The 27,224-nt window shown below is 44.3% G+C and overlaps 2 protein-coding genes across 3 annotated transcripts in view; one reads left to right on the top strand and one right to left on the bottom strand.

The window, feature by feature from the left end:
* The first annotated feature begins 459 nt into the window (after positions 1-459).
* Positions 460-16,093, top strand: LOC112311041 (RNA polymerase-associated protein LEO1). Of its 2 annotated transcripts, none has more exons than XM_053928430.1 (11): positions 460-553; positions 976-3,098; positions 5,049-5,143; positions 5,955-6,100; positions 6,833-6,917; positions 8,230-8,324; positions 8,874-9,008; positions 10,884-11,019; positions 11,909-12,152; positions 12,907-13,004; positions 14,716-16,093. In XM_053928430.1, the coding sequence occupies exons 3-11, from the start codon at positions 5,063-5,065 to the stop codon at positions 14,776-14,778; spliced, it is 1,083 nt and encodes a 360-aa protein (XP_053784405.1). In that variant the 5' UTR covers positions 460-553; positions 976-3,098; positions 5,049-5,062; the 3' UTR covers positions 14,779-16,093. The 2 variants fall into 2 exon arrangements, with proteins under 2 accessions (XP_053784405.1, XP_053784406.1); XM_053928431.1 differs by having other exon boundaries at positions 468-553; positions 2,961-3,098.
* A 5,879-nt stretch (positions 16,094-21,972) lies between these two features.
* TMOD3 (tropomodulin 3) overlaps positions 21,973-27,224 on the bottom strand; it is a 64,975-nt gene continuing 59,723 nt past the window's right edge. Inside the window, exon 10 of the mRNA XM_024567721.4 lies at positions 21,973-25,073. Coding sequence (XP_024423489.1) covers positions 25,039-25,073 — 35 coding nt within the window. The 3' untranslated portion in view covers positions 21,973-25,038. The remainder of the gene's footprint in view (positions 25,074-27,224) is intronic.

Raw genomic sequence — 27,224 nt, 5'->3', positions numbered from 1 at the left:
CTCATCTTAACCAATTAACATCTCTAAGACCCTACTGCCAAATAAAAATCACATTCTAAGGTTTCAGGCGCACATGAATTTTGGGGATTCCAACTGCAGTCACCAAGATGATAATGTAGTGCAACATTTAAAAATTGAAATTAATGGCCCTGGCTGGTATGGCTCAGTGGATTGAGCACCAGCCTGCTAATTGAAAGGTCGCTGGTTTGATTCCCAGTCAGGGCACATGCCTGGGTTGTGCAGGTGGGAGTGTGTGAGAGGCAACCAATTGATGTATCTCTTGCGTGTTTCCCTCTCCCTTCTCCTCTCTAAAAGTAAATAAATAAAATTTTAAAAAAATTAAAATTAATGTAAAAAACCATGATGAACAAAAAATGTCAGTATTTTATGTGCAGACAGAATCTGCTCAGTCTTTGCCATCGTGGTGTGTGTGGTTGACACCTGCCATATCTTTTCACCAGCCTTTCAGGATAGAGCGGTTCCTGGACAGGAAACAGAAGCAGAATTGGCCCATTCCCCAATGGACTCAGATGAAAACCTGTCATAAAATCAGGTACAACAAGAGGAGGAGACATTGGAGCAAACTAAGCTGGGTCTGTAAGGAAATCACACAGGTGGCTGACAGGCGGTATCGGGTTGCTTGCATCTTACCACGTCACTGCTGCCTGGACAGCGGGGCGTGTCATGCTGAGAAATTACTGGAAGAATGATTTTTCTCTTTGTTAGTATGTTTCTGCGCTACTAGGCTGGTTCAGAAACAAATACGTGAGACCTTTGAAAAAGGATGGGATGTGACAGGGCTGGGTTAGAGTGAGGAAGTGAGGTCTGCGCAAGTACAGAGCTGGTTGGGTTCTCTCCTTACAATTCTGATATTTTGTTCTTTTTTTTTTTTTTTGGCTTGGAGTTTAAAAAATACTGCAATATTATTTATCTCGATTACTGAGATTTTGGTGCCCCTTGTATTTTTCACCCAAGGTGAGTACCACAAAGGAGCAAGCCAGTTGAAAGCCATGTTACCTTTTCTTGGTATTTCCTTTCGTGACGAGCATCAGAAGTCACGTAGAAATCTGCATTCTGTTCATCGGAAGTGAGTCAACAGTACGAGTCCATATTCAAAGGGTAGGAAGCTTGGCACTTCTTGATGGTAGGAATGGCAAAGAATTTGCAGGTATGTCTTAAATCCACCCCCTCACACTTACACGTCTTTTCTGTGGCGTGCTTCTACATAACACTATTCTTCCCTTACAGAGTGGACTCTAGCTCACCTCCTTCCTAGTGCGCTTAGTACAGTCTGGGCGTGGTGGCTGTGGGAAGTCTATCGGGATATAGAGAAAGAAAAGTGACATCAGGAAGAAGATGCTGAATCACTTTCCTAACTCAGAAACCTTCAGTCCCTTTGCTGTTTTTGGCTTATCAAGTTGAAACTCCTCTGCATCACTTTCAAGAGCCTTTATTCTGATTCCCCTTTCCAAGGCAACATAATTTTATTTTTTTAAGAAAAAAAAGCTTTAATATTGTTTAATTACATAATTTTTTAAACTTTACTTATTGATTTTAGAGAGAATGGGAGAGAGTGAGTATGAGAAACATCATTTTGTTGTCCCATTTATTTATACATTCATTGGCTGATTTTTGTACATGCCTGACCAGGGATCGAACCTGAACCTTTGCATATGGGGATGACACTCTAAGCAACGGAGCTGCCCAGCCAGGGCCAATAATGATTTTGTTAACAGGGGAAAAACTTGCACCTACATAACAGCCTGTTACAGTAGTGGATGATAAAACCACAGTTTCTGTTTCAAGACTTATCTTTTACAGATTTGTCAATGATTGTGTGACAATTGAATTTTTAAATGCATACTCATTTTCACCATAAGTAGATGAGTCAATCATTTTTTACTTTACTTTACAAAGTGTTACTTTATCAAAGAACACTTCATTAATCTTAATTTCAAGGAATTCTCATAAAGCCTCAGATACTCATTAGGGACAGTCTCACACATAGGATCCATAGACCGTGACTCATAAAATATACTTTCACAATAAATTCCAGAAATTTCAATTCTCTCCTCCCCTAGGATTAATTCTAGCAGTTTTCAAATGTCTGTACAGTGGAAAAAAATTTAAACACAGAAACTAATCACATAGAGTGGCAGAATTGAAGTTTGTCAAGTTCTATTTCTTCATCTTTATCATTGAGCTTTTTACTTTAAACAGAAATGCATGCTCCTTCATGAATTAAAATACAAACTGCACCCAAATGAGCTTGAATTATTCTACACTGTTGTAAACTGTTCTTTACATAAATACGTGTGACTGAGTCCCTGCATGGGAATTTGATCGCATAACCAGCATTCCCCAAAGTAACTTCGATGTGTATACAATTTTTATTTAAAGATAAATAATGTGTGCTAATATGAATACTGCACATGTTAGTAAAACAACATTCAACTAATTGCAGCAAGTGTAAAAGTAGAGCAACAAAAGTTCTGTTTCAGGAAGGAACACTGTGTCCTTGCCATTATTTAGAATGGCTGGCTACCTTTATTGAACAGTTCCAAGGTGGACCTCTCCCATCTGTCCTGTTCTTGACACCCCATGTTAGGAGACAATTTTTTTTTATGAGTGTCTCATACTTCTGATTGTTTTGTGAACTGACGCACTGACTTTTTTCTAGACTATCTTCCCAAGAAGCATAGTTTTATTTTTCTATCTTTCTTCCTTTTTTGTTTTAGCTAGTAGGCACTTGGGTGTCAGGTAGTAAGCTCTTGTCTCTCATCTGCAAACCCACCTAGTACACCAAGCTTGGCAATGCTGGGGCCAATCAGGTTTCAGCTTCGCCAGCGGCCCCCTGTTAGGGGGCGCCACAGAAAGACTGGAGGCCTGCATAGCCAGGACAAGATTGCTCCTTCCTGTTTGTTTATGGTACTTTCTGGGGGCTTCCTGTTGCCTTGCAGGGGCCAGCACTTCTTCACCCCCGAAGAGGCAGTTCCTTCCCACGGCAGCTGGTCCAGTGAGCAGAGCTGCCAGCGCCTGGAGGGCCAGCTCCACTGCGCTCCCCTGAGAGACGGCAGCACAGCTGGGCACTCCCGCAGGTAGGAGTGAAGTTTAGTCATTCCCCCTCTTTGTTCCCTCGTCTTCAACGGTGGAAGTTCTTCACCGACTTTGCTACTTTTGTAACCCCTTAGGCTTCTTATACTTTTTGTAACGTGGTTAACAACTCTAAACCTAATGATGTTTTCTATTAAATCCTGTCTGTACAGACAACTGGTATGTTTTCTGTTGCCCAACTAGGACCTGACTGGGTTGCCCAGGAAACAAATCCTCAAAGATGAGATTTGGAGATTGGTTTGGGTTTGGCCGCAGGTCTGGGCCCCCCACCGACGGGGATGGGGGTGATCCCGGTGTGCACAGCCATCTTGATGGATCCGGTCGCCCCCTTGGGGCTCAAGGGCTGCTACACTCATTCCACAGGGACCACTGCTCTGTGGGATGGATACTTCTAACCGCTCAGAGCACTTAGAGAAAATCACAAGCTTAGGTCTCTTAGATGTGCAGCTCCAGGCCGGGTCAGGGAAGCAGTGAGCTTTTGTCACAGCCCTGAAACAATCTCGTATTTCTAGTTGGAGGCCTCTGGTAGCTGGGAGAGCAAACAGCACTTGATGGTGCAGTTGCAGAATTACCTCACCCACTGAACTCACAGCCTCTCCAAGTCTTTCAAGAGAAGGGACATTTGACTGAGAAAGAAGCTAGGGGTGGGGAAATCTGGACTCAGATGAAGCTAAAATACTCAAATTTCCTGGTCTCTCTGAGCCTCCCTTGCCCGTGAGAAGCATCTTGCCTCCCTGTACTTTCTGAAGAAACTAGCCTTTTCCTGTTGGAAAACGCTGGAACCGCATCACCTGGGTCCGTTTCCACTCTCAGGACTCATTCAACTGAGTGCTGTCTGAACCAGGAGACCCATCATCACTAGGGTATCGTCACTGGCAAAGAAAGTGCAAACTGACTAGAAGAACTAGCGTACACACCAAAAGAATTACACGATTTTGCTAATAAATACAGGCAGAAACCTGGGGAACACACATGGAAGTGCATTCTAAGAATGCGAGGTGAAGGACCGACTGTAACACTAATCTGGGCCCAATTGGCCGATCTGGTTGCACTTGAATATTCTGAATTTGATGCGTTAGCACGCGTAGCTGGGCATGGGTCTATACGTGGGTGGTTAACTGCAACAAACTCAACAGTTACTTACCTTCCTTTAGTGAAGCTGAGATGTCATAGCTTCCCTGGAATCGTGTGGAGGGACCCCAAAGGCTGTGGGAGATTGGACTGTGGGAGAACACACCTCCTGTGTGTGGCATACCACCCCTCCCCTGCTCAAACGACACCCCCTGGAGGGCCAGCTCAAAACCAGCATTTTCTATATAACTCACAGTTTCTGAGGGCCAGAGGCGGCTTAGCGGGGCGGTGCTGCTGGCTCAGGGTCTTTCAGGGTCTCTCCGGAGGCTGCAATTGAGACATTAGGTCCTGCTGAGACTGTATTATCTAACGGCTTGCCTGGGGCTGCTTCCGAGATGGCTCCCTGGCTCCCTGGCTCTTGGCGGGAGGCTCAGTTCTTACCACGGCCTTTCCATAGCAGTCTGAGTGCCTTCACAGCAAGGGAGCTGGCTTTCTCTAGGGCAAGTGACCCAAGAGAGAGAGTGAGGCAGAAAAGCCACAGTTCGTGGCCTGGCCTTGGAAGTGAGTTGTATCGATCACAAACCCACCCAGGATACAGTGGGAGGGGACCCCACCAGGGCAAGGATACCAGAGGCAGGAATTGGGAACCACCTGGAAAGCTGTCTGTCACAGCGACTTTGCTTCCGCTGACCAAATTTGTCACCTTCCGTCTCTATAGACATTTGCATCAGCCTTCTGAGTTTGAGGTTAGGTTTGTCGAGTTTTGGTGTATGGATCTTGGGAATATGTTGAATGATAGTCTAAGAACTATGTGAAGGGTTTTTCAGAGAAGTGAAGGCTGTGCATTCCCCCCCACACTGAAGGTTGTAGTAGAGCCATGGATCTGTTTGGGGACATCGACGACATCTCTTCAGAGAGCGATGACGACAATCAACTGCTTATTCCAGGACAGCCTGCGGCAAGTACAGTCACTACCCCCAACTGGTCCCACTGCTCAAGGCTGATGGGTCCGACTCCCTCATGTGGGGAGGGCACGTGGGTAACTGGGTGGCAGTCTGGTGAATGGGTGACTTTCTTAATTAGCTATGCTGACTTTTTCTGGATATTAATGGGCAAAGAAGGAACTGCTTAGAATGAGGTTGGTATCAAACTTTAGGGGCCAGACTATGAGGACTCAAAATTTAAAAACCTTTGATTTCCAGGTTATTCAGACCTGTGTCAAGAAGTGTGTGCTATTTGATATTCTTGTCTGATTTTAATAGTTACTTAACCTTGAGATGTTGCGTAATTTCACACTTCTTTGCTATCTTACACAAAGTAGAATGTCAGCAAAATAGAAAGTTTTTAAAAAGATTTTATTTATTCATTTTACAGAGAGGGGGAGGAAGGTAGACAGAGGGGGAGAGAAACATCAATGTGTGAGAAAAATATCAATTGGTTGCCTCTCGCACACCTCCTACCGGGGACCTGGCCTGCAGCCCAGGCATGTGCCTTGACTGGGGATTGACCCAGCGGCCTTTCAGTTCGCAGGCGTGCTGCTTAACCCCCTGAGCCACACCAGCCAGGGCAAAATCGACAATTTTTTTCCATGGTAATGCAGGCTACTGACTCTAGTGGGTTTTGGGGGATGCAGAGGATGAAATTTTAGGGAAGGCCTGCAGGGGGTGCTGATGGCTTTATCCCTAAACCTGTGTCTAAATGTACTTCAGGTCAAACCTGCACCTGTCTGGTGTCACTTCGAGCCCTGACTGTTCTGATTCTTCTCTTAGGATGTACACAGACTGCCCCAGGGCCAGCAGGAGGAAGTGCCGATTTCTGAAGCCAGGATGGAAATAGAAATTCCCCATTTCGACTCTGATTTAGGAAATGAATTGTACTTTGTTAAGCTACCCAAATTTCTCAGCATAGAGCCCAAGTAAGAGAACTGATTAAAGTTTTCTTTTTACTCAAGATACTGAATAAAAATATGTAGAATGTAAATGGTTTTTCTTACTTATAATGAGCCAGCTAATTGCTGAGATGGGTGATTTCTCATGTAAATGAAAAAAAGTTTATGGTGTTCTATGATAGAAAAATGATGGGTTACTGGTGTGAGTTTAAGTGCTAATACTTCTAGCATTTTGGCACTTTCTTGTATATAAACAGATACCACAGGCAATAAAGGTATTTTTCATTAGTGTAAAGCTTAAACATCAGAAAATGAGAGTAAGTTTGCCAATCACAAATGTTCAGTAAAAAGGCCATCGTGAATCTAGAAAGACAATGATTTTTGGACAAGATAGTGTTGATTGGTACGACTTACACAGGTGCATGAATGTAAGCTCTTGTGCAATTAAACAGGACAGTTTTCTTTAAAAATATAGAAAGATAGATCGTGTGTTACCTGTATTTTAGAAGATACTCTTATCAAGCAAAGAAAACTTTGAATTATAAGTCATGTTTGGATTTTATTTCATGTAATATATTTTAAAATCAAATTTCAAGAATGTATAGTAATTTTCATATTTCCTTGAAGTTTTTTACATGAAGTGATTGGTCTACTGTGATTTTTAAAACATATTGGTGCATATTGTAAAGATTATAACTTATAGTATTAATCATATTTATTACTAATGTGGCTAATATGATATTGAAAAACAATTTTTAGACCTTTCGATCCTCAGTATTATGAAGATGAATTTGCAGATGAGAAAGTGCTTGACGAGGAAGAAAGAACCAGGTTGAAAATAAAGGTACCAGTTCACTTAAATCCTTTTTTTTTTTGTAAGTTTTTCCTTTTATAAAATACAATGCAGGCATACTAACTTGAGACTTGAGCTTATGAAATGATCTTTTATGCAAGGAATTAAATGTCTTTTCAGAATATTTTTAGGGGAAAAGGTATATCATCTTTTGTTTAAAATGTTTTTACTAATTTTAGAGAGAGAGGAAGGGGCTGGGGGGAGAGAGAGAGGGAGAGAGAGAAACAGAAACACTGATTTGTTGTTTCACTTTTTCATTCATTGGTTGGTTGGTTGTTGCCTGTGCCCTGACCAGGGATCGAACCCACAACCTTGGCGTATGGGGACAATGCTCTAACCAACTGAGCTACCAGGCCAGGGCTATCATCTTTTTCTAATCTGTAGAATTGTCACTTTTCTAACCTTTTATTTGTTGTTGTAGTTTTTTGACAGAAGTAAAGACAAAAATTCTTGAAAATTGTTAGCTACTTCTTTTGAGACAAATGGTAATGTAGCCGGGGACAGGGAACTGCCTGCACATTTTACAGGGGCTACCTCCTAGCGACTCCCCACAGTAGGAGTATCTCAGGTCCTTCATGGAAATTCAGACTGTGCACAGAAAGAGGCCTAGTGTCCAGGCAGCCCCTCTCGAGAAGGCCCGGGACGGTCCAGCACTGCCGCTGCCCCACGGTGTTCCACGCACGCTTCTGTCGGGGCTCCCGTGGCAGCCGCGGGCAGCACCCACTTCGAGGCTTCTTCTGGGACTTGGAGTTCCTACCATATGGGTAGGGTGAACTTGAACTAAGAAACAGGGCAAAGCACAAATCTCAGATTTTAATTTGTTGTTAATTCTTCGTTTATTCTTTAAAAATATTTTTTAATGTAATGCCCAGAGCTTTGTTGTTTTATTATGCCAGTGGGCACTTTTTTAGCCTTCTTTCATTGGGTTCAAAGCCCTTCACATGGCCCTGCCACAGATGGAGGTCTCAGCTTCAACTGCCCACCTGAGGGGACCCAAAGCCTCCTCTTCTCCTCTTGGAGCGCTTCACGTGCTGAGAACAGCTCCATCCTGCCTTGTCTTTAGCTTCTGCTTCCACTGCTATGAACTGGGGCTCAGAAAAGATGTAACGTAACGTCTGGTTGGTTTAACCAGTACCTCTAGGCCTTTGTAGCAGGAGGGTGTCAGTGTAACTCGATCAGCTACTGTTTGTAAGCTTGTTCTATCATCCCCATGCATTCCTGGCACATGATTAGAAGTCACTTGAGGGAAAAAACATGGAAGCCCATTACGCTGGGTTTCTAACGCCTTTGTGCTTGGAGCCAGGTGGAAAATACTATCCGATGGAGGACACGCCAGGATGAAGCAGGAAATGAAATCAAAGAAAGCAACGCTCGGATAGTGAAGTGGTCAGATGGAAGGTGAGCCCCAGCTGCCTGCAGAGTACCGAAACACCCAGGGGGAGGCCTGGGATGCGTGCAAAGTTGTCTGTGTAGGACCTTCATTTGGGGTCCTGTTTCATTAAACCGTGAACACAATCTATGCCCCTGGTATTAGTCGGGAAAGCTGAGAGAAAAAATGGGGTGGCAGCCATAGTGCTGTGCCGGTGGGAGACGAGAACCGGACCCCGATGCGGTTCAGTCCATGGTGTTCATCTACCTGTTAGTTCCCATGTGTAAGCTATTCGATATTTTGCACTGATGTGTTTTACAAAGTTGTATGTTTTACTAATGAAGTGGTAGAGACTAGGAAAATGACTCTATTTCAAGTGGAAAGGAGGATGGATTTTTACCACCTTTTGCTTGGAAAGGAGACAGGTTAGTTATGTGCAGTATCTTTTCTTAGGAGTTCAGCATGAGGACAGGCCCCTGCGCTCCCACAGCGTTCTAAGTGAGGCTAACGGGGTGGAATGGAAGCTGCAGGCCTGGTTAACTAGCCACCCTCATAACGGGCCTGTTTCTCATTTCCAGCCTGTCCCTGCACTTGGGCAGTGAAGTGTTCGATGTCTACAAAGCCCCACTGCAGGGCAACCACACCCACCTGTTTGTTAGAGAAGATACTGGCCTTCGGGGACAAGCCATCTTTAAATACAAACTCACCTTTAGGTAACTAATCTTACCGATGCGTCGTTATTTGCGGTTAAAGAGCAACAAGGGGGAGAGGTTGTGCAAAAGCCCAACTCAGCCCTAGTGACCTCATTTCGAGGCGCAGTTCCCCAAGGACCAGGGTCTGGTTCCCATCCTGTTGTTCACCTTTGCTGCAGTAGCTGCAGTTTCCCAGGGGGCCAGTTCATGCGGACAAACCACCGTGAGAAAGCTGTATAAACCAGAGGGCCACGGTATTAATTCACCAGGATCAAGGCGCCTGGGAAGAGGCCTGGAAAGCTCGTCTGTGCCGCTCTGCTGGTCAGCGTGTGCTTTCTCTTTACTGCAATTTACCTGGGAAGCCAACAGACCATGAGAACGTTGGTGCGTGCGTGCAGTCCAGGAAAGGGAAGAGCTAGATGGTGTGACAGGCGGCTGCCGGACCCCACGCAGACAGCTGCTCAGTGCAGTGCACGCCTGTGCTCCGGCCCCTTCCCCGGTCGCCGCATTGCGCTCCTTCCCACGCCCTCCGTCCGAAGGGCACGTCAGGCAGCTGTCCTTGAGAGGTGGAGCATTTAAGACTGTAACAATGTGCACAAGGCTTTTCTTAGGGGGTTGCGGAAAAGCTCTAAAATCAGATTGCGGTAATGCCCTCACAACTGTCTAAATTAAAAATCATTTAATTATATATTAAAATGGGTGGATTTCATGGTGTATAAATTATACTTGATAAATCTTTTGTTCTGTTTCAAAGACTACTGGATAGCTCAGAGGGCCTGCTTCACATCTGTCTGTGGAAGCGTGAGGAGAGTCTCAATCTCACTAATGTTTCCTTTCCTCATCTATAAAATGGAACTATAGCACCCGCCTCCCAGGAATGTTGTATCACTTAAGCCCTGGTCAGGTGGCTTAGTTAGATGGAGCATCATCCCTTACAGCAAAAGATTTAGGGTTCGATTACCAGCCAGGGCACATATATAAGTTGCAGATTCAATTCCAAGTTGGGGTTCATACGGGAGGCAACCAATCAATGTTTCTCTCTCACATCGACGTTTCCCTCTCTCTCTCCCCTCCCTTTCCTCTTTCCACAAAATCAATAAAAACATATCTTTGGGCAAGGATTTTTAAAAACATCACGCAGTGCAGAGACCTGGTACCATAAATGTTGCTCAATCCAACCTCCTGATGACCTCCTCTACCGCGGCATCCTAAAAGTCAAAGGGTTCTGAGCGTGCACGTGTCCGCGGTGCCCCGCGCCCTGCGCTGGCTCTGCGCTTCACTGACCGGCGGCCTCATTCCTTATGTGCCGTCGTGTCTCACATCGCGCCCTCCTCCTTCAGATGCTCCCTCCTGAGGACCACCCTTCCTTCGCTCTGCTGTCCTTGTCGTCCACCTCCCTTCAGTCAGGAGGGCAGTGCTTTCTGCACCGGGGCCTCCTGCTCCATCTTGGCTGCCTGAGCTGTCACAAGGCCCCCATGCCACTGTGACCTGCCTCCTTGTTTTGACCTTCCTTCCAATCTTATTCAGAGGGAGGAACTTGTCTTCAGTTCTTAAACTGCACCTTTGCCAGCCTCTGCGCCTCCCTCATGGAACTGAGATTTCATAGCCCTTCTCTTCTGTGATTATAGTTTCTTTGTAAAACCCCCGGCCCTGCCATGGTCCTCCCCTCCTCCTCCGATTCCCCTCCCCCTTCACCCCGTCCTGTTCTCCAGGGGTAGGGCGGAGGGAGGAACTTCTTGGGAGGCGGAGAAGAAGGGAGGTTCAGAGGCACCAGGACACGCCGCGCTGCCTCTCTGTTCTGCTCAAGGAAAGGGGGTCATTGTCCACAGCTGTTTGTGTGGTACGACCGCCTCCAAATGTTCTCAGTAACCAGACGTTCTTGTTCACTTCCTGCAGACCTCACTCCACAGACTATGCCACACTTAAAAAGATGACCCTGCCGCTCGCTAACAGATACTCAAGGGCACAGAAGATTAGAATCTTACCAATAGCTGGTCTTGATCCCGAATGCCAGCGCACAGAGAAGATTAAAGTACGTTGGCTAAGCTTTATCCCGGGATTTTTGGGTATTAATAGCTGTGCTTTCCAGAATATTAATTCACCATTTTTATTGCCATAGTCAATTTATCTCCTGTAGTTATCAGGGAGCCGGCTTAACCTTCTGACGAGTGTTTAACCACAGTAATGTCAACGGCCGCAGGTGAGATACAGCAGATCAGACACTCAGGTGCTCTCTCTCCGATCTGTGAGATTTCAGAGGAAAACTGGTAATTTTTAAAACATGTAGCCTTTGACAGATGTCACAAAATTGTGTCAGCCAGATAAGAAGTGACTCAGGAAGGTCAAAAGGACATTCCTGACTCCTTTGAAACTGGCCCTGCCTTGTGCACCCCAACGTGGGGAATGCCAGGCAGATGGAAGGGGGTGAAGGCCCTACTTTGGGGCTCAGGGACCCTCTCCTACCTGCACCTCCGGTCGGCAGGGGCTGTGGGGAGCTAGCTCTCTGGTGGAGGGCCCCAGGCAGGAATGTCTGGGCACTGTGGTGGTTTGGTGAACCTGGGCAAGTCAGGTGTCTGTGTCGGGGTGGCAGGAAGAGCCTCCCTCAGGCGTCCGCTGGGCACAGATAGCATTGCTTAGGCTGGTTGCTGCTGTCTGGGCCCTGCCTGGCAGCAGAGGGCACGTTGCAGCTCCCAAGGCTGTGCCTGTGCCAGTTCTGCTGAGACGGTGAGTGTGGGGGAGCCTTCTGCCCCTTCGCCCGTGTGCGGCCTTCACGCCCTGGAACGAAACACGGAGGTCACTGCGTGGTAACAGGAGTGTCATGGAGAGAACGGTCCTGACAGAGGACATAGAGTGCAATTAGGTTCAAGCAGGCACAGAAGTTGTTCATTTTTAAGTTCAGTGGTTTGTTTGCATCTTTACAGAAAGAAGAAGAACGTTTGCGGGCTTCTACTCACCAGGGGACAATCCCTCTTCTGGAAAAGCAGAAGCAGCAGGGGCCAAGGGTCCCTAACCAGGAGTCCAGCAGTGACAACGGTGATGATGATGACGATGATGACGACGACGACAATGATATTGATGATGACAATGATGATGATGAGGAGGAGGAGGAGGAGGAGGAAGAAAGTGATGAAGCCATTAAAAACCAGTGCCTCGGGGAACTCGGAGGTGAGTTGGGTGTGGCGGTAACAGCACCTCAGAGCCACAGGGCCTATGCCTGCTCTGCTGGGCTCTCATTCCCTGACCTGCTGTTCTTTACTCAGGGCCACAGTACAATGGTCTTTTCGTTGGTTTGTTTTTGTTAGGGCCACTGTCCCACTGTAAAAATAAGGCAAAAGAAAGAAAATGAAACAATTCTGTCCTTATGGAGGAAACTGTAACAAGAGGCAGTTTGCCTTCTTGTAAAATTAAGGACCCAACATTTAAACTTGGTAGGTAAAAAAAAAATGTGTGCTTAAAGCGTGTTTGATGTTTAAAAGCGATCAGCCTGAGAACAAAACCTCTCAAGTCTGAGTTATTTCAGCGTGTCTGGAAGTTACGCGGGGCTGGGCAGAAGCGTGCGCACAGCTGTGGGCGTGGAGGAACACGTGCAGGCTTTGATTACCGCAGTAGCCCTGGTGCCCAGAGCGCCTCGCCGCGGCGGGTGCACGCAGGTGCAGTCTCCTCAGTGCTCGGATCGCCGGCCTCCCTTGCTTGCACATCCTGTAGTCTGCTTGCTGCATGAAAGCGCACTTCGGCGCAGAGTTCTTACCCCCACCCTTGTATAGACCTTCTCATCAAAACGCTAAAAAAATTGTTGGTTCCTCAAGGAAAAATGTGCAATGGGAAGTAACGATTGTCAGCAGTAGAAAAATGCAGTAATGAAAGGGTCTTCATCTTGGAAGATCAGTCAGTCTCACGACTGTAGTTGCTTTGCTTTCAGAGGAACAAGGCAGAATCTATTCATCAGACAGTGACGTGGGATCAGAGGAAGAAACAGCTCAAGGATTACTGAGAACAAAGCAACTCACCAGCGATGAGGTAAAAGCAAATTTGTTAATTCCAAAGGGTTTGCTCTGTGCCCAGGAGCCAACTTCTAAAGAGGAGCTCAGAGCCCAGGAGCGCGTCGCTGAGCCTCGTGAGATGAGAGCAGTGGCAGGACTGGAGCGGCCCTGGTCCTTCTCGGGTGGGTGTGGGAGAGTCTTAGCTTGTAGGGCACACCGGCCAGGGCGGGCGTGCCAGGGAGATGGAAAGGCCTGTGAGAAAGGCTCAGGGCCCTTACACACCAGGTCTTGTCTGGAGAATGAGAAAGAGTTCAGTGAGGAGAGCAAGGGGTCCACCATGTTCATTGTGGTAACTGGGCGTCTTTATTGTTTAGGTGTAATGGTAGTAATATTACTACCATTAGTAATTATTAGTAATTACTAATTACTGGGTAGTAATTATTGTTTAGGTGTAATATTTTTAAAAAATATATTTTACATTTTTAAAAATATATTTTTTAATTGTATTTTTCCATTACTACTTATCCCCCTTATAATCCCCTCCCTGCTGCAATCACCACACTGTTGTCCATGTCCTTGAGTCCGTTTTGCTCACTCCCTCCACCCCTAACCTTCCCCACCTCCAACAACTGTCAGCTTGCTCTCCATCTGTGAGTCTGTCTCTATTCTTCATGTTCAGTTTGTTCGCTACGTTCCACACATGAGTGAGATCACAAGGTATTTGTCTTTCTCTGACTGGCTTATTTCACTTAATATAATGCTCTCCGTGTCCATCTATGTTGTCGCAAAGGGTATGATTTTCTTCTTTTTTACAGCTGAGTAGAATTCCATTGTGTAGATGTCCCATAGTTGTTTTATCCACTCACCTACTGATGGGCACTTGGGCTGCTTCCAAATCTTGGTGATTGTAAATAACACTGCAGTGAACAGAGGGGTGCTTATGTCCTTTTGAATTAGTGTTTTGGGTTTCTTCGGATATATTCCCAGAAGTGGGATCAATGGGTCAAAAGGCAGTTCATTTTTAGTTTTTTGAGGGAAGTCCATACTGCTTTCCACAGTGGTTGCATCAGTCCTCATTTCCATGTTACTAAAATATTTTTCCTTTAGCCCTTACTGGTGTGGCTCAGTGAATTGAGCGCTGGCCTGCAAACTGAAAGGTCGCCAGTTCGATTCCCAGTCGGGGCACATGCCTGGGGTGCAGGCCAGGTCCCCTGTTGGAGGCGTGCCAGGGACAGTGTGAGAGGCAATTGATTGGTGCATTTCTTGCACATCAATGTCTCTCTCCCTCTCTCCTTTCCCCTCTCTCTAAAAATAAATAAATACATTTTAAAAAATGGTCATTTGTATAAGGGAGGCATTCATTTTCATTCATTCATAAAAATATATATATTTAAGAGCACATAAACCTCCAGCAGTCCTTTAAAATAATCAATAAGCTTTAAAAAACTGAATTTTAGACAGAGAGAGTAACGTAGTAAGGAAGCAGAGGGATGTATTTCAAGAAACGGACAGAAATCCTAGTGAGCACAGTGAGGAGTGTCGCTCCTGCGATGAGCGCCTCCAGGGGAAGCACGGGTTTCCTCCGCCAAGCTGCTAGAAACAGCTTCCGCGCACACACGGGTCGCCAGCGCGGGGTCGAGTTCTCCTGTGAAGTCCGGCTCTCCTCAGTGAGCTCTGAACCACTTTTGATAAAATTTCCAGAAACGTCTGATAGTGTATTTTACCTCTTCTCTCTCATGTTTTTTCAGGAGGTGAACCCGCCAGAAACGGGGAAGCGGGGGGAGAAGAGAAAGAGGATGTCAGAAGCTTGAAACGTGTACTCATTGTCTGTATTGTTTTCAACAGTTTGTTTTAATGATGAAATGACTTGTTTTGTTGGAAGTGATGAATTGAGTCGCTTTTGCATAATGCCAGTTGTGAATAAAGGACGTTCAGAATGTTCAGAAGCAAGTCCGTGACTTTAGAAAATCCGTTTTGTAACTGTTTGCTCTGGGTCTTAGTTTTTTGTGCCCTCCTGCCATTGGCCTCACCCTGTCCCCTGGGGGGCCCAGAGGTGAGCTTGGGTTTCCTGCTGGTACACCTCCTCTGGGATGTGCTCCCTGCTCTTTCTCGCTGGGTTCGGATTCTTCAGTGCTCTGTCGTCTCTGTTGGCCTGGCACTAACTTTCCATTGCCCGCATGGCCCTGTGACCTTCGAAGAGCAGGTTCAGCAGGGGAGGGTTCACTGGACTCTGGGTGCTTTGCCGGGTGCTCTGCGGACCTTACCAACTCCAATCCTCAGAACAACGTGAAGGGCCGGGCTGTTATTCCAATTTTATAGATGTGGGAGCTGAGGTGTAAGGAAATGAAGACTGCTGTCCAAAGCTTTTTCTTCCCAAGTAAAGAAAAATCATCAGTTTTGAGACAAGTCAGCATCTTCTATGCACAGCCACAATGCTGAGCAGGCACATTAGCGACCTCATGGAAAAAGACACCCAAAATGCCTGCTTAAAATAAACAGCCCGCACAGAGCAGTGGGAGACAAAACACAAGATTTAACTTCTAACGTAGTGACTGGTGCAGTAGCTGGAATGTAATAGGTACCTAGTAAGTACTTACTGACTGAACAAGCCATCGGTAATATCTCGGGCAGGTTACTCACCTCCTCTGAAGTCAGTCTCCTCAAAATCAGTGGTGTTTGGACTTGACCATGTAATATGTCATGATTTAATGTTTATATTCCTCTACCTTTGAGAATTAAATACTCATTAGATGTTTTAAAAATGTTTTATTGCTAAATAGCAGAAAACCTGGATTTACATTGTATTTCCCTCCCTTTTCTACTTCAAGAATAATTTCACAGATGTGTAGTAAACACACCCATCATTAGCACTACCTCCCAAAAGGCAAGTTACAGGCTCATCAAGAACACAGAGGTACGAGCACAATTGTAAGTTCAGCTATTCTTTTTTCCCACTTTTTCATGATTTTTAAATTTAATTATATTTTATTGATTATGCTACTACAGTTGTCCTGATTTTTCCCCCTTTGCGCTCCTCCACCCAGCAGCCCCCTCTCTCTCAGGCAACGCGCACACCATTGTTCATGTCCATGGGTCATGTGTATGAGTTCTTTGGCTTCTCCATTTCCTCCACTGTACTTTACATCCCCATGGCTATTCTGTAACTACCTATTTACACTTTTTTTTTTATTGTTCAAGTACAGTTGTCTCCATTTCCCCCCCACCACAGCCATCCTCACCTCCCACCCTTGATCCTACCCACCCCTTCTATTTGTACTTCTTTATCTCTTCACCTCCTCACCCATTCACACACCCCCCCCTCCCATCTGGCAGCTGTCAAAACACTCTCTGTATCCATGATTCTGTCTCTGTTGTACTTGTTTGTTTAGTTTGTTTTTTAGATTCAATTGTTGATACGTATTTATTGCTATTTTATTGTTCATAGTTTTGATCTTTTTCTTAAATAAGTCCCTTTAACATTTCATATAATAATGGTTTGGTGATGATGAACTCCTTTAGTTTTTTCTTCTCTGGGCAGATAAAGCCCTTTGATTCTAAATGATAGTTTGCTAGAGCAATTGTGGCTGTAGGTCTCTGCTTTTCATGACTTTGAATATTTCTCGCCAATCCCTTTTAGCCTGCAAAGTTTCTTTTGAGAAATCAGCTGATGGTTTTACGGGAACTCCCCTCTAGGTAACCAACTTCTCTTCTCTTGCTGCTTTTGATTCTCTCTTTATCTTTAACCTTTGGCACTTTAATTATAATGTGTCTTGGAGTGGGCATCTTTGCATCCATCTTGTTTGGGACTCTGGGCTTCCTGGACGTGCATGTCTATGTCCTTCACCAAATTAGGGAACTTTTCTTTCATTATTTTTTCAAATTGATTTCCAATTTTTTGCTCTTTCTCTTTTCCTTCTGGCATACCTATTATGTGAATGTTGGACCTCTTGAAGTTGTCCCAGAGACTGTTTACACTATCCTCATTTTTGGGGATTCTTATTTTCTTCTTGTTGTTTTGTGTGGCTTTTTGCTTCCTTATGTTCCAAATCATTGATTTGATTCTCATCTCTATCCACTCTACTGTTGTTTCCCTGCATATTGTTTTGTATTTCAATTAGTGTGTCCTTTGTTTCTGACTGGATCATTTTTATGCTGCTGAGGTCCTCACTAAGTTCCTGGAGCGTCCTTATAACCAGTGTTTTGAGCTCTGCATCTGATAGATTGCTTATCTCCATTTTATTTAGTTCTTTTTCTGGGGTTTTGATGTGTTCCTTTATTTGGGCCATGTTCTTTGCCTCCTCATTTTGGCAACCTCCCCGTGTTTATTTCTATGTATTAGGTAGAGCTGCTTTGACTCCGTGTCATGGTTGTGTGGCCTAAAGTAGTAGGTGTCCTGTAGGGTCCAGTGACAGCCTCTCATATGACCCAAGCTGGGTACTTGAGGTGCGCTGAGTATACCCTTCTCTTGTAGTTGAGCCCTGGTTGCTGTTGGCAGATCAATGGGAGGGCTTTACCCAGGCCAGTCAGCTGCAAGGGTTGGCTGTGACCACTGACCACCAACCTCCACTCTCTGTGGAGGATCAGCTGTGTAGGGGCAGGGTGGCGGTGCTCCGATCTGGCCTGTAGCTGTCCACTGGTGTTACCTGGATACAGGCCAAGGTCAGCCCCCACCTGTGTTTTGCCCAGGGCCAGTCTGCCTGAGCTGTAAAGCCATCTGAGATGGCTGCTACTTGTGCTGGGCTTAGAGATTCCCAGGCAAAGCCAAGCTGTGAATCTAGGCTGGCTGCTGCTAGTTTCAGACCTGGGGCTCACTGAGGCCAGCTGTTTCTTGAGAATATTTAGGAAGTTGTGCAGTAAGAGCCAAGACCAGCCATTCATATGGAAAAGTAGCATGGGTGGGCCCATAGTTGGGTGGGGCAGAGTCTCTGGGATCTCCACAGTGGGTCAAACAGTGTTAGATTGATTGATGGAGTCTCAAATATAGCACCAGCTTGCCGGCTCTGTAGCTCTGTTGGGGGAGGGTTTAGAAAAGGGCCAGTGGCCTCTGGTTGCCTTGATACCAGACACATCAATTTCTCCCAGTATGCCACTGGTGTCTTTCAAGCTGCTACCCTGGTGGTGGATGGAGCTCAGAGGGAGTAAGTATGAGTGGTGGGTTCTTTAAGAGGAAATGCTTGGCTCTTCAGCATTATCTTCCAGCAAATCAATCCCCGGTGGTTTTCGCAGTGAGAAGTTGTTGAGATTTATCTCCTCGCACTGGAACCTTGATGTGCGGCTGGGAGTCCTTGCTCCTGAGATATACCTCCCAAATTTTTATCCACCACACATCCATGTGGGGTTAGCCCATTCCATGTCTGCACCCCTCCTACCAGTCTGGATGGATATGGTTTCTTTAATTCCGTAGTTGTCAGACTTCCTTCCATTCAATTTCTGATAGTTCTGAGTGAAGGTTGTTTTATATTTTAGTTATAATTTTGATATGATTGAGCAAAGAGGCAAGCCATGTCTTCTACACCATCTTGGCTGGAAGTCCCTCCCTACGTTTTTTAAAATTAGATCTACTGGGCTTACATTGGTTGATTAACATTAGTTTCAGGTATATGTCCTTCTCATACAGCATCTGTATACTGTACTGTGGGCTCACCACTCAAAATCTAGTCTCCTTCTGTCACCATATATTTCAGCCCCTTTACTCTCTTCATCCTCCCCCCACCTCTCTACCCTCACCCCTCTTGGTAACCACCATTCTGTTGTATGTATTAACTTTTTTTTGTTTTGTTCCTGTTGCATTTTATGTCTCACATGAGTGAAATTATATGGTTCTTGTCCTTTTCTGTCCAATTTATTTCACTTAGCACAATACTCTCAAGGATCCATCCATGTTGTCACAAATAGCTGTGTTTCACCTTTTTCATGGCTAAGTAGTACTCCATGGTATATATGTACCACTTCTTCCTTATCCAAACAACACTTAGGTTGTTTCCATGTATTGACCATTGTTAAAATGCTGTAATGGACATAGGGGTACATATATATTCATGCTCCAGAATTTGTTTTTTTTCATGGTTTCAGTCTCTTTGGTCATTTGTTCATTAATTTTATTTCTCAGCTTCACTGAACTGCCTTTTTGAGTTTTCTTGTATAGAGTTGAGTTTCTTCATAACTGCAGTCTTGAATTCTCCGTCACTTAAATCACTATGCCCGTGACTTTCATTTTGGTTCGTGGAGACTTTGTTCCCATTACCTTGGTTGTTCATGGTACATGATGGGTTATTTCTCTTCCTGCACAGTTTAGGTAATAAAGCCTTTTCTTGTTTGGTATTTTGCTTTCAACAATCCAGGTTGATAGGTAGGGTACTTTCTTTTTGATTATGTTGCTGGGGTATCTCAGCTTTCTTTACCAAGCTCTGCTGGTGTGTGTGAGGCAGGGAGGGCAAGTTCCATATATGCCAGCTCTATCCTCCTGCCAGCAAAGGCCGCAGGCACCATTAAAACTTATCCACTTTCTTCACCAGGGAGTGTGGGGCAGGGAAGGCAAGCTTGTTATCTTCAGCTCCCCCTCCCAGATGCCTGTTTTCTCTCTCTCTCTCTCCCCTCTCTGCCCCCCCTCCTTTCTTTCTTTCTTTCTTTTTTTTTTTTTTTTTTAAGATTTTTAGACAGAAGGGAAGGGCAGGAGAGACATCAATTTGTGGCTGCCTCTTGCTTGCTCCCTAGTGGGGACCTGGCCCACAACCCAACCACATGCCCTGACTGGGAATTGAACCGGTGACCTTTTGGTTTCCTGGCTGGCACTCAATCCACTGAGCAACACCAGCCAGGGCTGTTGTATCTTTGCCACCTCTCCTGGACTCTGCTGCAGTGGGGAGGAGGGGGGGTGCCTTTTCTGCGAGGGAAGCTGCTTTTGCCCCTCTTCTGTCCAGGCTATGGTGTGAGGGCAGTAGCCCAACTTCTCCACTGCTACTACGGTCACTGGAGCCGTGGCAGACCCTGGACTGCGTCTGTGGCCACCATCCACGTCCTTCCCGTCCCACCTCTCCTACTCATTCTAACATGCCTCCCTTCACGTGTCCCAACGTGTGGATCTTTAGCCATGTTTGTGTATTGAGCAGCGTGCTGATCCTTTGTTGAGTTGTAATTGTCCTTGAAGGGGAGACACAATGGAGTCTTCTGACTCCTCCATGATACTGAGGTCACACGGGTCAGCTGTTCTTTTTGGGGTGGCCATAAGGGTCTGCCATGCCTGCAATCGGGACGGGGCTGGGGGAATCAGGCTGGAATCTCGAGGCCCTCAACCTTTGCAGACATGCAGGAAAGCTTAACACTGGAAGGATAAAAGATGTTTGGCGAGTTTGGGTCCACATGTGGCCGGCCACTTGTTTGGTACCTAAAAGAACATGAAGGGAAGGGCACTGTCTCCCCATGGCCACAGTTCCTGACACCACGGACACTGGGACTCGCAGGAGCTACGTTACCTGACAGCACCTGAGCCTCCAACTTGCCAAAGGGAACAGGCATCAAGGCTTCCTGCAAGTGAACCTAATCCAACAGCCATCCTCAGACCAGCCAACATTGAAGATCCAAGGGGCATTTCTTTCTTCCCCTAAGTTTCAGATCTGTGAAAATTATAAATGGACACTTACCCCTAAAAGTTTCCTCAAACCCGTTACACATTTCACTTTCTCGCTGGGTCGGTGGGTAAGGTGACTGGTAAGAGATGCTTTTGCTCTACTTTAAGAATGCTCTCCACTTTATCAGCAGGGCCGATCCCCGTCAGGCCCCTGATGCTGTAGCGTAGGGCCCTGCTTCTTCACATGTCAACTCAGTGCAATTTTATGAACAGTACTGGCTGGAACCATAGGAACTTCTATTTTTATGGGTAAAAATGTTCAGGTATTGGCAATTTTATGTTTAACTGAATAGGATGGGATAGAATAATTCAGGGAAATTAATGAGCCTGTTCTTGAAGAGGTGTGTAAGGAATGAACTTTAGAACATCCAAAATGAAGAAATTTTTAAAAAGTCAAAGTCTACAGGGTATTTGACAAAATTTATTGAAATTATTTATTCCAGTATGAAGTGGTAAGTTCTCAATGCCTGTAGTACGTATCTTCGAAGGAAGCTTCACTGCACTAGTATGAACCAGGTTGGTAGTATTTTGTAATATTTAGACATCAGTATTATAAAATTTAACACTTATTTATAAAATTGAAAAAATAAAGCACCTAGAGCATTTTGGATATTTTAGCATTAAAAATGTATTTAAATACCTATTTGATGTGACAAATGATGCATCGAAACAAGGTGATTTTCAAGCTTCCCCCCCCCCAAACTTTTAAACATAACTAAAACCAAATACAATTCATACAAAAGACTAAAAACTAGAAAATGTGCATTTACTGGAAATTACAAACATTTGCACGCGATGTGTGTGCGCCAGCGCATGTGTAGGGGCCACTCTCTCTAACACTTCTCAGCAGACAAATCTCGTTGCCGTCTGAGGCCAGCAACGGGAGCCACACCTGTGTGTCTAGTTTCCGTGGAAGTGAAGTGGCCTCGAGGACATTAAGTAAAATAAGTCAGACAGAGAAAGACAGATAACGTGTGATCTCACTTACGTGTGGAATCTAAGACGACTGAACTTACAGAAACAGACGACAGCTCGGCGGCTGTCAGAGGCAGAGGGGGGGATGGAGGAAATGGGTGAAGGGGGTGAAAAGGTACAGACTTCCAGATAGAAGATACATAAGTCCTGGGGGTGTAATGGGCAGTGTGGTGACTACAGTTAACAACACTGTGTTGTATGCTCGAAAGTTGCTGAGAATTCTTATCACAAGGAAAAAAATTTTTTAAACTATGCGAGGTAATGGATGTTAGCTAAACTTACTGTGGTGATCATGTCTCTAAATCCACACACTAAATCATGTTCAATAACTTAAACCAACACAGTGGTATGTGTCAATAACGTCTCAATAAAACTGGAAAAATAAGTTTTTAAAGGAGCGAAGCAGCACTGTAAGAAGGAGCAAAGCCCGACAGTACACAAATTTGCAGAGAACGTGAGTTGCTATGGACTCCAGAGAAAGCATGCTCTTCGGATCTGCTGGGAAGCAGTGCTGGTTCCTGATTTTAGGAGGGGTGAGGCAGCCCTGGGAACACAGAGCTAAAAGCAAAAGATTGTATGAAACCCCATGAATCTTTTCATCTTGTTTTAATGGCAGCAATGGTTAAATATAATGTTAGAATAGAATATGACTAACATTTTATCACAACATTTTTTCTTTTATAATTTGTTTAAATGTCATGGAATTCCGTTTTAAATGAAAACACATAAGATACTATCAATGGAAAAACAACATACAAAGTTCTATTTACATGTAACTTTTCCAGAGTGCACCTATTGCATAAAGCAAGTATGTGGGTTATTTCATTCAAATAATATGAATTTGCAATTTAACAATCAAGATAATCCTCCTCGAAATCTCTAACAATGTGCTAATTTTTTAAAACACGAAATGTTTATTTGGTCTTTTAAATGACAGGCACCCTTAGAAAATGTATTTTTCCGGTACTTTAGACTTCTATATACTAGCTACAAGTATATAGCACCAAAATCCATTTTAATAATATCAACATTAGTAATTAATATTTTAAAAATACATATAATTTCATGTAGACATATTAGAAAATTAGAACTTTGGACAAGTATGAATATAAATTTTTCTAAAATGAGTAGTTAAAAGGTTTTAGAAAATGGCAATTTAAAAACTCAAAGAATGTTCTTTGACTAGATAACCAGAGAAGTTGAAATGAGTTAAACTACAAGATTAATTAAGGTCTTTGGTTTAAGAGTCAAGACTACTTCACAACTCTAATTTATTACAAATTTTAGAGCACTGTAGAAGTTACTAAAAGGTTAAGAGGTGCCAGATTTTTAAAGATCAAAGTAAACATCAGTTTTCTCCCCTGTAACTACAATTCTTGAAAGGTTTTTCTGTATTCAATTGGATGAACATTCACGTTTAATGTTATTTATGAAGTCTTTTTCTACAGTTATATAATGAACTATTATAGCTCAGAAATGGCATGGGGTAAGTGAAACACTCAACTTCTGCATACTCTGATAAATAATAAGTGATAAAGATACTGCCCGTGAGTATGACACACAGTTCTGGGAAAGGTCTCGCCTAGCTATGTCAAGAAAGGAAAAACCTCACGGGAGGAAGGGATAACGTCTTTACCAATGTGCGGGCTGACAGGACAGCGCCAGCAGGCAGCTTTGCTCAAAGGTAATGGTAGCCTCCTGGACCTGCCCCGTGCTGGCTTCCCACCCTGCGGGAACAGTGCAGTCTCTAAAATCAAGTACATTTCCAAAGTTGTATATGAAAAGGAGAGAGGGAGGGAGAGAGAGAGAGAAAACTTGCTAACTTAAAAAAAAAAACCCAGCAGCCTATAACTGAAAGGAAGTAGTGCAAAGTCAATCTCTGGCCCCTTTTAACATGTTGAATACTGATTCAAAGAAACAAGCACGCCCTGCTGAGAAGGTTTATACCACAGTACACAAGCAGCTGCCTAGCTCCCGGGATAAACTGTCCACCCTAAACTGAAGGAGCAGACATTTTGTAATTCGATTTAAAAAAATTGACAGCAAACCCCTCTGCCACTCTGATATGAGATTCTTCCCTTTAGGAAAATCTCCCTGTAAATGGCACAGCCAGGCCTGAGTTTCTGAGGCCAAGGTCGCTAGATTCCTTTGACTCCCCCCTCGGTAGCTGTGACACCTCTGTCGTCTCCTGCCCCAGAGGCTCCCTGAAACAGGGCGAGGACACAGGTCCAAATCCTCTGTCACACTGGCGGTTCTGGAGTCAGCCTTCCCAAAACAGTACACTGTTCAATTGTCCACTTTGACACTTGGAGTAACAGGAAGGCAACTTCTGTTATGAGAAATAACTTTGACATGATATGGACAAAAAAAAGCACAAGATGAAAGGAAACAGATAATAAAACTTGGATTTATGAAGAAGATCAGCTTTCCTTACTGGCTGGAAAATCTGCAGTGAGTGGTGATTAAATACTGTTTATGGAATCCTGAACTGTACACATGAACACCCCACTGTGTGTGCAACACGTGATTTACACGCGTGCCTATTTCTAATTCACTTTGCAGCAACTATCAGTTCAGATGACCGTTCTTGCGTGCTCCTCAGACTTCACTACCATCGCGTTTACTGTCTTTGATTTCCTTTTCCTTTTACCCTACATAACCGAGCGCTGGCTACCTGCCTTTTACAGGAAAGGAAACGGCTTCCCTACTCAGATGCTTCTTACTATGGGCTTGCAGAAAAAATTAATAATGTCCACATTATTAAAGTGAAAAACTGTAAAGAGTTTAGACATCACTATACTCTTAAAACTTCAGGTGTTACTAAGCTAAGACATGTCAGACATGGGCAGTGAGCTGGAATGCATTCTCTCTCTCCTAGACATTTCTCTGGCTTCTAAGCAGATGACTGGATTTTGAGTCGTCTGTTTTAAAAATTCTGGCATTGTGCTTTCTTGAGAGAAGCAAAAAGCACACTCTTGCCAAGTTCATATATCCTAAAACATGAAACCTCTCCAGGTCCCGAAACAAGGAGAGCTTTGGAGCGCCGTGTACCTCAGAGGTGCGACAGCAATTCGGACATCAGCCAACATCCCTTTTTGATTTTTTTTTAAAAAAGACTGGTCCTTAGATTGTTCATATTATTCTACATAAGTGACTAACTTCCTTATAATTGTATTTTATTTCACCAAGACCCATCATAAACCTCTCAATTAAGCTAAATTTAAACTGATTTTAGCAGAAAGTAAAAATAATGCTTTAAAATATAAAATATCACCTACTGTTTTATAATTTGAAACTGGTAACTTAAACTAGAAAAAAATATACATGTAGTTAAAAAAAAAAAAAAACAATAAAGAAAGAGTTCCAGTCTTTTCCCTTCTCCCCAGGCAAATTTTGTATCTGGTGTCACCAGCATGAGCCCTTGATGACCTTTCAGAGTCCTCCAAAGGTTATACATGCTGTGGCGGGCTTACTGCTGGTCTCCTTCAACTCGTCTCTTGCGAACTACGAGAAAAAGAAAAGAAGGTATGTTAGAAATCCCTGTTCATTTGTACAAACCTAACCTGCTTGTTACAAACAAGCTTCTGTATAACCCAGCTATAGTCGTCTGAAATGAAATGTCTGTTTCCAGTTCACATGGTCGTTAAAATAAAAAATTCACATTCTTCTTCCTTGTCATTTGCCTGCTGAGAAGTGAGGGGCTTCGAAATGAGAACCACATGTGTTAGCTCACCTGCGCTTGCACAGCCACGACGTCAGAATCTAAAACAGAATGGTCAGCAATCACCTTCAAGTCATGGTGCCTGCCTCATCTGTTTATTAAAGAAAGTTTACACCTCCATTAAAAATGATTAATAAATGATGAAGCTGGGATTAGAAAGTATTACATGTATTTGCATGCTCTTCTGATTAGGTCCTACAATTTATTACCTTAGTCTGTGAAAGAACATAGCAAAAATAGTTTCATCATTCATTTTAAAAAGTGACTTGCTACTGCTCTCCAAATTTTCCTTCTCTTGTCCCCTGCAAAGTGAGCTGGCTCGGGGTTCTGACCAAACAACAAATGCAAAATGATGGAAACCTCAGACCCTGGTAATGCGGTCAGGCCACAGCTGGCTACCACAAACCCTGGCTGCCAGGAGGCCAGCCGGCTAGTGCAGCTGACGGAGTAAAGAAAGGTACATACATCCGAGGACCCCCAGTCTCTCCACGGACGGGTGACCCTAAACCATTAGGCTGTGCTCACTAGCAGCAGGGTAACTTTACGGTCTGGCTACCTTCACTCTCACCTATCAGTCACCAGAGAGCATTTGCCAAGAGCCACCAGGCCAGGGCTCCTCAGCATTGTGGCCACACCTTATTTAGAGAAGACAAAAAGCACAGATTTGGAGTCAGCAACAAATGGTGTGAATCGTGGCTGTCACTTTTTTGTAGTGTGTGCTCTTTGGCAAGGAAATTAACCTCTCTGAGCCAACGCATCCCCTGCAATAGGAGAACAGTAATATCTGTAACTCATGGCTGTGAAGTTAAAGGCTGACTCGCTACTTAGTGTGCTGAGGACATATGAAGTACTCGATAAAGAGTACTCAGTGCCATCACCCACGGTTGTGGGATGGTCCCAAGGTCCTAGCAGGCCTTCTTTTTGGGGTGAGGAAAGCCAATTTAGCTTTTAGAGAGGATTTACATTTACACATTATTGACTTTGATACACTTACCAAAGAGTATAAGTTAGATTTTTTTGTCTATTAATTTTATACTCTTCTGTCTATGGAAGCAAGTAGGTAGGCAACTGCCTTTGTTTAGGTTGAAGTTCTGTTTGACAAAGGAATGGAAAGCCACCAGGGGCACCTGCCCCCCTGGCTGGGCCGCAGATGCTCTGCGCTCCCGCTATTCTCGCTGCTGGCTCGTTACTGGCGTTCAGCACATGAGACCAGACATTCGAGTCATGTACACAAAAGCTCATCCAGCCACTGGCTGAGTGTCAGCTAGAAAACAAAACCCAGGAGGACTAAAGTATGAAGTTCCTATGAACATTTTTATACTTATCTAATTAAGTACCCCCCGACTCTAGTTTTAGTTCATGTTAATATAGCACGAGTTTCACAGGTGTACTGAAATATTAAGGGGAAAAAAATCAGATGGAGACGTTAGTCCTCAAAAACAAATCTACTTCATGTATATAGATCTCTGAGAAATACAGAAGTATCTGAAAGGCAAAACAGGTAATTCTTTAAGGTAGAACATTTCCAAGAAAACTTTGAATTGCAGCAGGGTTTGGATGTTACTGGCAGAGCATTTCAGGGGTTCAAGTGCATGTTATTAAAAGAAGTGTCATAAGCAAGACTGAAAGGACAAAGTGGAGCAAACGCAAACAGTGGAGAAAAGCAGGTGGTTAGCCGGGTAAACAGAGGGTATGAGACTCAGTTCAGCCGAGTACTGCAGGTGTACCACGACCTTCTTGCTGTTACAGCTGTGACACTTCTTGGCTGGAGAGATGGCGAGTAGTGGGATTATTTCAATGAATAGTTGAGACTAAGAAAACGAGAGAGGGAAAGACACTATCAGAATCAGGGCACGAAAGATCTGACGCAGCCCTATTTGCAGGGTGAAGAAATACTGTGTGACCAAGAGGTTCTGTGCAAGTTTCAAGGTTTG

The sequence above is a fragment of the Desmodus rotundus genome, chromosome 7 (genome assembly GCF_022682495.2).
Source record: "Desmodus rotundus isolate HL8 chromosome 7, HLdesRot8A.1, whole genome shotgun sequence".
Classification (NCBI taxonomy): Eukaryota; Metazoa; Chordata; class Mammalia; order Chiroptera; family Phyllostomidae; genus Desmodus; species Desmodus rotundus.
The sequence above is the reverse complement of the archived record's forward strand: the minus strand, read 5'-3'. Positions and strand labels throughout refer to the sequence as shown.

Bases quoted from the DNA above. Each gene is read 5' to 3' on its own strand.
- LOC112311041 (XM_053928430.1), top strand. From the start codon at position 5,063: ATGGATCTGTTTGGGGACATCGACGACATCTCTTCAGAGAGCGATGAC. The intron at 5,144-5,954 runs GCAAGTACAGTC...TTCTTCTCTTAG, and splicing joins TTATTCCAGGACAGCCTGCG to GATGTACACAGACTGCCCCA. The intron at 6,918-8,229 runs GTACCAGTTCAC...GCTTGGAGCCAG, and splicing joins GAACCAGGTTGAAAATAAAG to GTGGAAAATACTATCCGATG.